Raw genomic sequence first — 12,566 nt, forward strand, 5'->3', positions numbered from 1 at the left:
AATAAACAACATTAAAAGCATGGATCCATTGTCCCTTGTATCAGTTGTTCAGGCCGCTGCTTGTGGTGTGATGATGTGGGAATATTTTCTGGGCACCAGCTCAACATAATTTAAATGTCACAGCCCGCCTGTGTATTGTTGCTGGTCATGTCGATCTCTTTCTGATGGCTGCTTCCTGCAGGATAATGGATCATGTCACAAAGATTAAATCATCTGAGTACAGCACTATGTTTAGGATACCAGTTTGAGATTATCTGTGACTATGTGTCACTTGTTATTTTTGTGTTTTAATGTTGTGCACCATGTAATGCTGGCATGACTGAATTTCTGTTGTGCTTGCATAGGATTAATAATGGTCTTGAATCTTGAATATATACATTATCTTCAAACTGCAGGCCATATAATGACATATCTCTGTATCAGTGTCTCATGACACTGATTTCAATTTACTAAAGCCTTATAGCACTCTCTGGTGGCCATGATGGAAGGTTACTATGTGGTTCCAGTTCCAGTACCTGTAAAGTCAGATTGTTGACAAAGAGACAAGATTATATTTATTCTTACATAAATTAACTCCAAAGCCCAAACTGTTGTGCTCATTGCAATCATTTATTTATTTTTATGCAGCACTTACATCACACATCAGCTTGTAATAAAAGAAATATTAAAGTTGAAAATATAAGTAAAAGCGATCTAATAACTGTCGGTGGAAACTCACATTATCAGGCTGTATTCAAACTCCCACCAAAAGTCTGCACTCCCAACAACATCAGAGTCTTAATGACGTGGCATCATGTGGATCAATACAATATCTAATGTTTTGACAGCCCTCAAAGCAGTGGGTTAGCCCACAAAGTGGCTTTAAAAAGCAGCCTGGTGGCTTGCATAAATACCATGACCTGGTATGTTGACAGATTTCTTTGTCCTTATTCATTAAAATATCAAGATGACAACAACAAAGCTTCATAATAAGACACCACCAACCTGTTGCTTACTGCGGTTATGTCGGTCTTATATGTACTCTATAGCTGGAATAAAGAAACTAACAGAGGCTCAGTATAGACCTTGCAGTGTTGGAAAAGTAACTGAAATAAGTTGGATATGGCTCAGGCTCAGTATTGAAAAATGGCAGCTTGCCAACAAACATCATAGAGATAAACATTAACATAAGCAGCAGTTCTTTTAGACAGAAAAGACCACCCTACATTTTCATGTGAAATGCAGTAAAGAATATTATAGAGATTGGCTAGTAATGATCTAAGTGCAGAATGATAAGAAATAAAATATAAAAATTACAGTATGGGAAGAAAATCAACTACTCAGGCACCACCTGAGTGTAGTGGTGCAGTGGTTATTCATCCATTGTGGGTTAATTTGTGATTCGAAATTACCTATGGATGTGTTTGTCTAGCTTTCTGTGTCACCAGACCAATGACTGTAAAAGCTTCTGAACTCAACTAAGAAAATGATTGAACATGGGTCAAGTTTACAATACTGGTGACAAATCCAACTTCCAACTAGACAGTGTTACATTTGCTTAAAATGTTTACTCTTTTTTTGCCTTCATTGGACAGAATGTATGTGTGTAAATTAGGCGTCCCTGATAACCAATAATGGTTGTTTCTTTCAAGAGTGACCATGTTTCAGAAATATAGAGCATACAATATTATAGAATCAGGCGATTATAAAATGAATGCAGAGATGTTGATTATACTTTGTACATTATATAATCAAACTAAGCAGTTAGCACAAACTTCCAATTAATGGCTAATTACTGTGGCTATAGTTAGGGAAATGCTGCAAAATGCTGCCAACAGCAACAGGGTCCTGCATCTCTACACAATCACAGAGGTCAGGCTGATGTCACCGTCAATCTCCAGGGAGGTAACGGCATGCAGGGGGTTGAAACGATACTTGTAAGTATGGGTCTGCATCCCATTGGCCACAATTCGGAAGGAGTGAGCTTCACAACTTATAGTCAACTAAAAAGAAATAAAAGATCATTTTGTTAGTGAAATCAGTTTGTTTACAGTGAAACGTGCTAAAGATAGCACACTTAACATGAGACACAATAGAAACATAAGTTATATGGTACTCCGAGGTCAGATCACCTATAATTCTCCTTTATTTTATGTGAAGTCATGACTGAAAAGCAGTGTACCACAAAGCAATGTGACTTCTACTGAAACTTGTACAGTGTGTATGTTCAGTCGTACCGTGAAAGGCTGACCCCGGTGGAAAGGCATGGCACCACCACGCTCCTCGGAGCCCCACTGATCCCACTGCTTGGTATTTCGCACCACGACATTCTCATTGAAACGTGGGTTGTAATGCAGAGCGATGCCAGACTGGTGGCTAAGATTCACAGTGAACCTGTGACGAAACACAAAATAACGCAATACCAGTGACTAATTAATCAATCATTTCTTTTGTAATTTAAGTCTCTAATTATACAGACAGGACAGTTTGGTTACCAATTGGCTGGCAAAAAAAAAATTCTTATGTTTTTTTAAGTTTGTTTTTTCCTGGTAACAAGATTCAATTCAAGAGCAATGTTATGTTACTGTAGCTTTGGCAGATAATTTACATTTCAAACTGTTTTAGATGAAACATTTCAATGTGTATTTGATCACCTACAACCACAATTCTGGCTTCTGTACATTGGCTGTGTCCCTGTGTGGCACACAGATTACAATCAGTCTATTACAGATACTCCTGATGTCCACTCATTATGTGTATACACCTGTCCACAGAATCAATGTGTTCTATCCCAGCCTCTCTTCTACTGTGGGCAAGACCAAAGAGCTGTCAAAGGACATCAGGAACAAAACTGTAACATGCGCAAGGCTAGAATAGTCTACAAGACCATGAAGAATAAACTTGGTGAGAAGGTGACAACTGTTGGTGCACTTATTAAAAAATGGAAGAAATATAAAATGACCATCAATGCAAAATTTTGTCTCATTGAGAAGAGTGGTGGATCAGCCCATTGCTACACAAGAGGACCTTGGTAATGATCTGAAGGTAGCTGGGAGCGCAGCCATGAAATACACTTTTGGTAACACACTACACACTACTACTACATCAGAACAGGAGCGCAGAGGATGCAGTCTCCATCGCACTGCACTCTGTCCTCTCACACCTGGACAACAACAACACCTACGCCAGAATGCTGTTTATAGACTTCAGTTCAGCGTTCAATACAATCCACCCCTCACAACTCATCAGGAAACTGACAGACCTGGGTATCAGTTCCCTCATCTGCAAATGGTTACTGGACTTCCTGACCAACCGCCCCCAACATGTCCGGCTGGATAACCGCTGCTCATCTACAATCACGATGAACACCGGTGTACCACAAGGCTGTGTGATGAGCCCTTTCCTCTACTCCCTCTTCACCCACGACTGCAGAGCTGCTGATGGTTCCAACACCATCATTAAGTTTGCAGATGACACCACGGCGATTGGCCTCATCAGTGACAACGATGAGGCCGCCTACAGGGAGGAGGTGGATCGTCTGGCTGAGTGGTGCGACACAAACAACCTGCTGCTTAACACCGAGAAGACCAAGGAGCTCATCGTGGACTACAGGCTGACCCACATCCACCCATCCACATTAAGGGGACGGCTGTGGAGCGTGTGAGCAGCTTCAAGTTCCTGGGAGTCCACATCTCCGAGGATCTCATCTGGACGACCAACTGCTCCAAGCTGGTCAAGAACGCTCACCAGCGCCTCTTCTTCTTGAGGACTCTGAGGAAGAACCACCTGTCCTCAGACATCCTGGTGAACTTCTATCGCTGCACCATCGAGAGCATCCTGACCAACTGTATAACAGTCTGGTACGGGAACTGCTCTACCTCGGACTGGAAGGCGTTGCAGAGGGTCATGAAAACTTCCCAGCGCATCGCTGGAGCACCACTTCCTGGCATATGTATTGGACCGTCTTTAACTTGCCTGTGAACATTTTATTAATTCAAAGAAGGCTTGGAAGAAAGTGCTGTGGTCAGATGAAACCAAATTTGAGCTCTCTGGCATCAACTCGACCCACAATGCTTGGAGGAAGAGCAATGCTGACCCAAAGAACAGCATCCACAGTCAAGCATCGAGCCAATGGACAGGCCACATACTGCAAGATCTTGAATGAGAACCTCCTTCCTTCAGCCAAATGGGTTGTGAATGGGTCTTCTGGCATGGCCAACACAATGACCAAAACATACACCAAGGCAACAAAGGATGTTTCGTCATGTTAGTGGTCTAGCCAGTCACCAGACCTCCATCCTATAGAAAATGGTAAATGGACTGATTCTTATATAGCGCTTTTCTACTCTCCCAGAGTACTCAAAGCGCTCTATACAACATGTCTCATTCATCCAATCACACCCACTCAAGCAAGCACCTCTAAACTCAAGTGCAACTAATAAGCATTCACACACAGATGAGTGTGTGAATGCTTATTAGTTGCACTTGAGTTTAGACACATCAGAGGGCAATTTGGGGTTAGTATCTTGCCCAAGGACATTTGGCATACAGACTGTCCTCCAGTCTGTATGCCAAATGTCCTTCCAATCAGTAGCTGATCTGCTCTACCACCTGAGCCACAGCCACCCCTATAAAATCTGTGCACAATAATGAAGGCAAGTGGCACCCAAAAACCTAAAGGATAGTGAAAGGTTTTGTACATAGGAGTGGGTCAAAATCTGTGCTTTGTGTGTGCGCAAACCTGGTAACCAACTATAAGAAATATCTTACCACTATGCCTGCCAACAAGGGTTTCTCGACCAAGTACTAAGTCATGTCTTGCCTGGGGATAAAACTGATTTACTCAATGACATGCAAATGAACTTCTAACATTTATGTAATATGTTTTTTTCCCATATTTTTTGTTGATATTGTGCTCTTCTCCATTAAAATGAAGCCACCATAATTCATTTCTTTGGAAGGGATCAAATAATTATCTCCCTCACTGTATAGTTTAATTCTTAATTGTTTCACTTCACTACATAGTTATGATGTTTGCTGTTAAATTGATATATGCTAGTTTCAAAGTAAATAAAGCAACATCTGATCATGAAGTCTGACCTTGTGGCACTTGGGTATACAGTTCCCTGGATGGTGATGGTCCTGCCAGGTCTTAGTCCACCACTGATGGCAGACCTGTATGGAACCACCTGCACACAAGAAATATATATTATTTCAACAGAAAAACTGCAACTCTGACTACAGGTAGGTAAGATTTACCTTCTTAACATCCATCAGTTCACTAGTGACATCTTTAGGGTTAAAGGTAGGGTTAGGGACAATGTTTTAGCCACAAATAAATGAGCACATTTTTAGAAGCCAGAACGTTACCTTTCACAAAAGTCTCGTGCATCCATTTTAATACTACTACAAAGAAAATTCACAAAAAAAGAACAATATAGCATCTTTAGCAACACTAAAGAGTAAAACAGGGTGATTAAGCATTAGGTCTCTCTCTTGTAAGTCCCTGTCATTTAATTAATGATTTTTTATTAAATGATTTAATAATTGATCAACATATTTATTTATTTTGCCTTTCAGAAACCAGGTTGCAGCAGTTTGAATATGTTAAATTGAATAAATCAACACAGAGTCATACTAATTGTCAGCACATTTGAAGCAAAGGCAGAGGAGGAAGAGTAGCAGCAATCTTCCACTGCAGCTTATTAACCAACCATAGACAATACAGATTTTTAATTCATTTGAAATCCTAACTCTTAGCTTTGTACACCCGAACTGGAAAACGCGAAAACCTGTTTTATTTGTTGCTATCTAGACACCACCTGGTTCTTACTTGATTTTCTATCTGATTTCTAAGACTTTTTCTCTCATTTACTATAGACAGTGGGTGATTTTACTATCCTTGTTGGGAAAATCACCCACTGTCAGCCTCAACACTGATTCTATTACATTTAACAGTATTCACTGAAAAAATTATTTTGTCTTATAATTTCTTAATGACATTTAAATTTACAATAATGGATTACACACAGCATCCATACATCCATTTCCAAAGAGGCCCAGACCTCCCTCTGTCTATCCTCCTCCTCCATCTTATCTGGGGGAACACTCAGGCCAGCTGAGCAATATAATCTCTCCAGCATGTCCTGAGTCCTTAGGCCTCCTTCCGTGGGACACCTCACCCAGGAGCTGTCCAGGAGGCATCAAATTCAGATGCCCACCTCATTTGGTGCCTTTTGAAGTAGAAGACTTGCAGCTCTACTCTGAGCCCCTCTTGAATGGCTGTAGCTCAGGTGGTAGAGCAGTTCATCTACTAATTGGAATGGAAGGTTGGTGGTTTGATTCCTGGCTTCCCCTAGTCTCCATGCCAAATATCCTTGGGCAAGATACTAACCCCAAATTGCATACTCCATCGGAGTATGAATGTGTGTGAATGTTAGCTATAAAGCACTAACGAAAGATGTGAATGGGTGAATGCACAAGTTGTGTAAAGCGCTTTGAGTGCTCAGATGAGTAGAAAAGCGCTGTATAAGAACCAGTCCATTTACCATCTCATGATGATGAGGTGCAGGTATGTTATTCGACAAGTGTATTTGTGCTTGCCTCACCATGAAGGCCTGGTACAGCATTCACATCTGTATAGGAATTTCTTTTACTTATGTATTAATCACATTATTTTATTGTATAATGCCTTGGTGCCACTGGATTTTAACATGTCTGACACTCATACAGTAAGACAAATGGTGGGGGTGTAGTAAGGAAGTTGGGGGAAGCAGAGCACAGGAAGAGTCTTTTGTCTTTTCAAGGACTCTGGGAGGTAGCAAGGGAGTGTGAACCTGCCTTTTGTTCCTGAAGAAGGTATTTAACTGAGAGCCATGCTGGGCTCAGGGAGACTCTGCTGACCGTCTGTCCCGCGGTCATGTAGGCTCTCCACAAGCTTGGTTTTCTGTTCTTTGTGTGTTTGGATTAAAGAACGTTAGCTACCGCTCACCGCTCGTCTGCAGGCTTTATTTAAATGGAAAACTTCCACAACACATCACTGCAGACACCACCCCAATCTGTATGTCAGTCTTTTGCTCCTCTCTTCCCTCACTCGTAAGTAAGACGCTAATATGCTTAAACTCCTCCAATTGGGGCAGAAACTTGTCCCTGGCTCTGAGTGAGTGTTCCACCCTTTTCCATGGCCTCAGATTTGGAGATGCTAATTCTAACTTCTGCTGCTTCACATTCTGCTGAGAACCATTCCAGTGCGACCTGGAGGGCACCACCTTTGAAGCCAACAGAACCACATCATCTGCAAAAAGCAGAGATGAGATTCTGAGGCCATCAAAGTAGAATTAGTTGTTTGACTACCTCAGTAACCTCTCCCCCAGTGATGGGTTAGTCCCCCTCCTTGTCCCCAAACTGCTTTCTCTACAGAAGCCATGTCAGTGGGATTAAAAAGTATTACTTACACCGCCCAACACTGCTCAACTATATCCTTAGCTAAAGTCAACAAGCAGCACCCCCACCTCTAATGTACACTATGTAAGTAAAATACTGCTGTTACAAACTAGAACCTGACCACGATACTCACTGGTGTTACAGGAGGAAATCCAGGCTGTGCTGGGAATCCGGGCTGTGCTGGGAATCCGGGCTGGGGTTGAAAGCCTAATTGTGGAGCAAACGCAGGCTGAGCAGGAAAAGCTGACTGTGCAGGAAATAAAATACAAAAAGAAACCACTTTGTTATCACTGTTCTATCATATTCTTGATTATTTATCAGGTTTAAGATTATTCAAACATGAGCACAAATACACAACCAACTATGCTGCTATATTACTTATGCATTTCAAATAAACAGCCAATAAATTGTGTAAACTTCCTCACCACAGGGTTCTGAAAAGCAATGGAAGAAATTTCCACTTTTCCACCCACTGAGATGGTGTCAACCTGGTGAAATGGCAGGCGATGTCTGTACTCCATAAAGTAGCAGCCATTGATGCTGAGCTGGTAATAGTACATATGGAATTAAATTTGTGTCTTATTGTCCAAACAGTAAAAACTATTTTTGCACAACAATAGATTTTAGAGAAAGAATCACAAAGAAGAGTATTTTAAGAAATTCTAGTTTTTTAAATAAAACTTTCAATACAATAAATAGATTTTTATGATATGAATGATCTGCTCTACACTTAAATAAACACACAAATACAGTAAAATGAAATGTCAACTGAGTAGATCATATTAAAATGTTTAGGAGCTGACCTGGTAGAAGTCCCGGGTGACAGCAATGACAAGAGTGAAAGAGGACCCAGCAGGAAATGGGGAATTGTACTTCCTCTCTTCAGTGCCCCAGCTCCCATTCTGGAAAGTGTTGGTCACCACATAATGCTGACTTTCATAGCGTGGGTTAATGTGGATAGCAATGTTCGCACCAGCCATGGAACCACACTGTAGATTCACATGGAACCTGTGAGTAAGAAAGTGAATAAGAAGGAATATATGGGTGTATCATGTGATTATATTCACAGACAACTAATGAGTATAAGTTGTACTTTTTAAGTTTTTGGAGTTTTTAAATGACTGTGCTGAGTAAAGAACTAAAAATTAACAAAAATATTCCTTACAGTGGGGCAATGATCTACAGACATTCATTTCTTTGTAAGTTACAAAGAAATGAATGTCTGTACTTTTTATTTTACTGGAGAGAAAGAGAATAAGATCTTAAGATGCAGGAAAAAAAACATAATACATTAATATGACCTAGTAAACCTTTTCTGCTTTTCTGTTCATCCAAACATGGCAGGTTAAGGTAATGCTAAAGAACCTAATTTTATTTTCATGTGAGCACAGCACTTTCTCCTGTGCCTTGTCAGATGTTGACTGGCCTTTCAACGGGGGGTCACCCAAGCCCCTGCATTGTGAGGTCTGTGGACAACAGCACAGTGGTCAGGCTAACCGCAGGGGGATAACAACACTTTCTCTTATTCAGAATCATGTATAATGATAGGTTGGTGACACATGTTTTTATCTTCCACATTCCTGCAGTCCCACACAAGGTCAAGGTGTGTGTAAAGTTTGACCTGACACACTGGTATGTTGTTTACGTTTGAGGAGCATTTAGTGCAACAGCACATATGTAACATTTATTTGGCACCCACTCCACCAGCTTTCCAGCTAGTCCCCCTTCTGTTGACTCACACTTCGCTATATATCAGGGAGAAACCTCATTAGTTGATTCTGTGCACCTGTTTGCCAACCTCCCTGCACTGCCCCTTGAGCTCACTGCACCACCCCTCCCCTGCAGCTGAGCCAGGGACCTCGCCTGCCACGGTCTGCCAAGGTCGAAGCTGGGTCATGTTCACCCACACAAAATTCAGACATTAGAAGAGTCTTTTTTTTTTTTTTTAAACAGAGAGCCGACCCAGACTTCCTGTTTTGGGGTTCTGGACCCTGCATATCAGATCCATGCCTTTTTTTAAAAAAAACAAAAAAAACACCTTGGCTCATGTGATGAGACACATGATTAATAGTGACCTCTTAAGTGGCTGTCCCTTAACACAGATGTGCAGCGGTCTGTATGGGCTATCAACTTTCAATGAAACAAACATATCTTTTCTCACACAGTAACTTCTTACTGTATTTACTTTTGTTGCTCCTGCCCCAGACACATCTGCCCATTGAGTGGACTGAACACTCTCACGTGGTTTTGGTGACTTAATTACTTCTGATTGGATCTTGTCAGTCCAGAACATTTTCATCTCATTTTTATTTATAGATGAAAGTGTTAATGTCCCCCTGCATTCGTTTTTATTTAGTTTCGTCTTGTTTTGTGCAAAAAAAAAAAAATAGTTGTTGACGAAAGCTTTGAAGAAAATTATGGGTTAACAAATAAAACACTTCTGCTGATAAATAAAGGAACAAGCAGACAGACCTGTCAGCCCCAGGTACGACACGTCCACTGACAGTGATAGACTTCCCCTCCTGCAGACCACCTTGGATTGACCCAGTGAATGGGATTATCTAGAAAGAACATGGATAAACATCTAATTACTGGCTTTATATTTTGACTGCAAAATCTAATATGCTACAAAAATTAAATACATGAAGTTAGAATGCCACATAAACCAAAGAAACAGTGTCATTTTGTTACTGATCATTCTTTCTTTTCTTTCTAATGGATATATATCTACATATTTTGTAGCTACTTTGTTTCCTGAAGGTGCTCTTTGTATCACTTTCTTAACTTTTTAATATGTGTGTCTCTTTCTTCATGAATGTCTGTTTTTATGTTGGCAGCAGTTTAATAGAAGAAGAAAAGGCTGGCAAAATTGACATGAAAACTCACATCTAAGTTGGAAAAACACATATTTGTGAACTTTAATTTGTTCAGTTTTGAGAATATTTTGGTACACAAAGTTGCACAGTTGTTGATATCATACAAAGAAGAACACAAATTATTTGCTTCATTCTAAGGTTTTTTTATGGTGCAGATATATTTATTTCACAAATTCCAACTGGGCGATGGCTGTTTCTCGACTGGCGCTAGACTTCAGTGTACCATCAGAAGAGCTGAGATTGCGGGTTCCAATATACTCTGCATTGACTGATGCCCCCAGAACTCCAAACCAATGGAACGGGATATATGACTAAGTAACTTGTAAATGGTGAAAACATAATACCAACAACAAGTTGCTAAATGGTCGGACTATAGGCTTTATAAATATATATACACATATCAGCATACACACACAGGAGGAAGTGATTGAAAAACATGAATTAGGCTAAACTCATTGGGGTGGGGAAAAGCAATAACACTCTATTTGAGCACTCAGTTATTCCTTATTACAAACTTCAGTCACACACACGCGCGCCAACAGGAAGCCTCCTCAACCTAAACATGGCAGACTTTAACCTAAAAATGCAGCCTGGTCCCAGTGTAAGGACCTCCAGGACCTCCACAGCAGCCAGCAGTTGGCACTCACATTAAAATAAATAAATAATACATTTAAAAAATGTAGAGTCTAGAAAAGAAAGTGTTTTATCGTCTCTCCCTGGAAAAAAGATTTTCACCCCAACGACACCTTTACATAGATATACAAAGGACAACAATAATACATGTTATCAGCAGCATAATTATTATTATTAGTGTTATTATTATATATCTGGTCCCAATAAAAGTCCTGCTACTCATGATGTACTTAGAACCAAAGAAGGGGGAAAGGCCTCAAAAATGCAAAAGGATGTTGCTGCTGTAAACCACTTCCTGCTAAACTGTCATGCATGAATTGCAGCTTCACTATTATAATCTGATCTTATAGGAAGTGGAATATAGAAATAATGAATACCATTTTACACAAGAACATCAGAGAATAGCTGTGACTTTAATTATTGATCTTCTATTATTGATAGACTTTTACACACTATCTTTAGTTTAAGTTGTGTGACACCAGTTTTAAAGCCTGCAGTCGTCTTAACCGCACTGTTTATTGCACTTGGTTTGTTTGTGCGTCGCAGATGTTTAAGCAAATGTATTTACTTCTGGGCCACTAAACATGTCCAAATATGAATTCTGTTCTGGCTCGATATTTTACACGCTATATCCGTATCGGAATAACGCAAGTTGTTCGGGTTGTTTTCGAACTTTCTTTTTGTTCATATTCTGCGCATCTGTTTCCCACCTAACCGCTGCACTGGAGCCAAAACTCGAGACGCCTCACGGACTCAAGCATCTGCATGTGTCTTTTCTTCCCTGAAAACCTCGAGGCCAAAGTTCACTTCAGTGTTTTTTGTTTTTTTTTTTGTTTTTTTTTCCCTTTTATTAGTAATATAAACATACAAACAAAATGCACCATATATTACAGATTCAGAGAATAAACATTTCTTACATATTAGCAACTTCACTTCAGTGTTTAGATTCAGGAAGCAGCAGTGTACACTTCCTCATTCACGCTGCTCGCAAGTGAACATTTTGGAAAGATCGGAAAGTTTTACAAAACAAAACTTTTATGATGCGCAAAAAACCCAAAACGTTTTACTCTCATGCGTATAACCAAGCCGACCAGCGAGGTCTAAAACTCGCACTGCCTGTTTGTGTTCGCTGCGTTCACCGGGTCTTGCGTAACGGACTAACGGAGCAGCCGTGAGAGCGCAGAGGAGTATTCTTGCCGTCCGTGAAAGAGCGAAAAGTCTTAAGATGAACATATTTTATTCTCTTACCGGGTTGTAAAAAGGTGACTGCTGATAAAAAGCCATATCCCTGAACGGAAAGACGGAAGATTGTTGAGCTGTAGAGTGCTCTGAATTTCGCGAGTTAGCCCACCTTTAGGTTTCGTTTTTCCTATAATAGGCGGTATTTAAAGGTTTTTTGCAAGCTGCTTATTTGCTTATCCTGCCAGAGTCCCCCACCACCCCGCCCCTCTCTTCCTGGCGGTATTTAAATATGATGAATCGTATCCATTTCCCTCAGCATTGACATCCGGCTAACTGTAGACTATCAGACCTCAAACAAGACTCTACAACACACACATTCATACAGACAGCAGACAGACAAATTTTCAATAAAAAATCATTTCACTACACTGTAACTCCTGCAGCAACTTAAAG

At 40.4% G+C, this 12,566-nt stretch overlaps 1 protein-coding gene across 1 annotated transcript; it reads right to left on the minus strand.

The window, feature by feature from the left end:
* Positions 1-588: 588 nt before the first annotated feature.
* On the minus strand, positions 589-12,327 carry lgals9l3 (lectin, galactoside-binding, soluble, 9 (galectin 9)-like 3). The gene is made up of 8 exons (XM_085479064.1): positions 12,180-12,327; positions 9,895-9,983; positions 8,226-8,430; positions 7,848-7,967; positions 7,556-7,669; positions 5,080-5,168; positions 2,217-2,373; positions 589-1,982 (listed from the first exon to the last, which is right to left on the minus strand). Exons 1-8 carry the CDS (start codon positions 12,213-12,215, stop codon positions 1,836-1,838), a joined length of 957 nt encoding a protein of 318 aa, XP_085335190.1. The 5' UTR covers positions 12,216-12,327; the 3' UTR covers positions 589-1,835.
* Between the last annotated feature and the right edge of the window lie 239 nt (positions 12,328-12,566).

This window comes from Copadichromis virginalis, linkage group LG14 (genome assembly GCF_057382275.1).
Source record: "Copadichromis virginalis isolate Kocher_CV1m ecotype Utaka linkage group LG14, C_Virginalis_male_GT1.1, whole genome shotgun sequence".
NCBI classification, from domain to species: Eukaryota; Metazoa; Chordata; class Actinopteri; order Cichliformes; family Cichlidae; genus Copadichromis; species Copadichromis virginalis.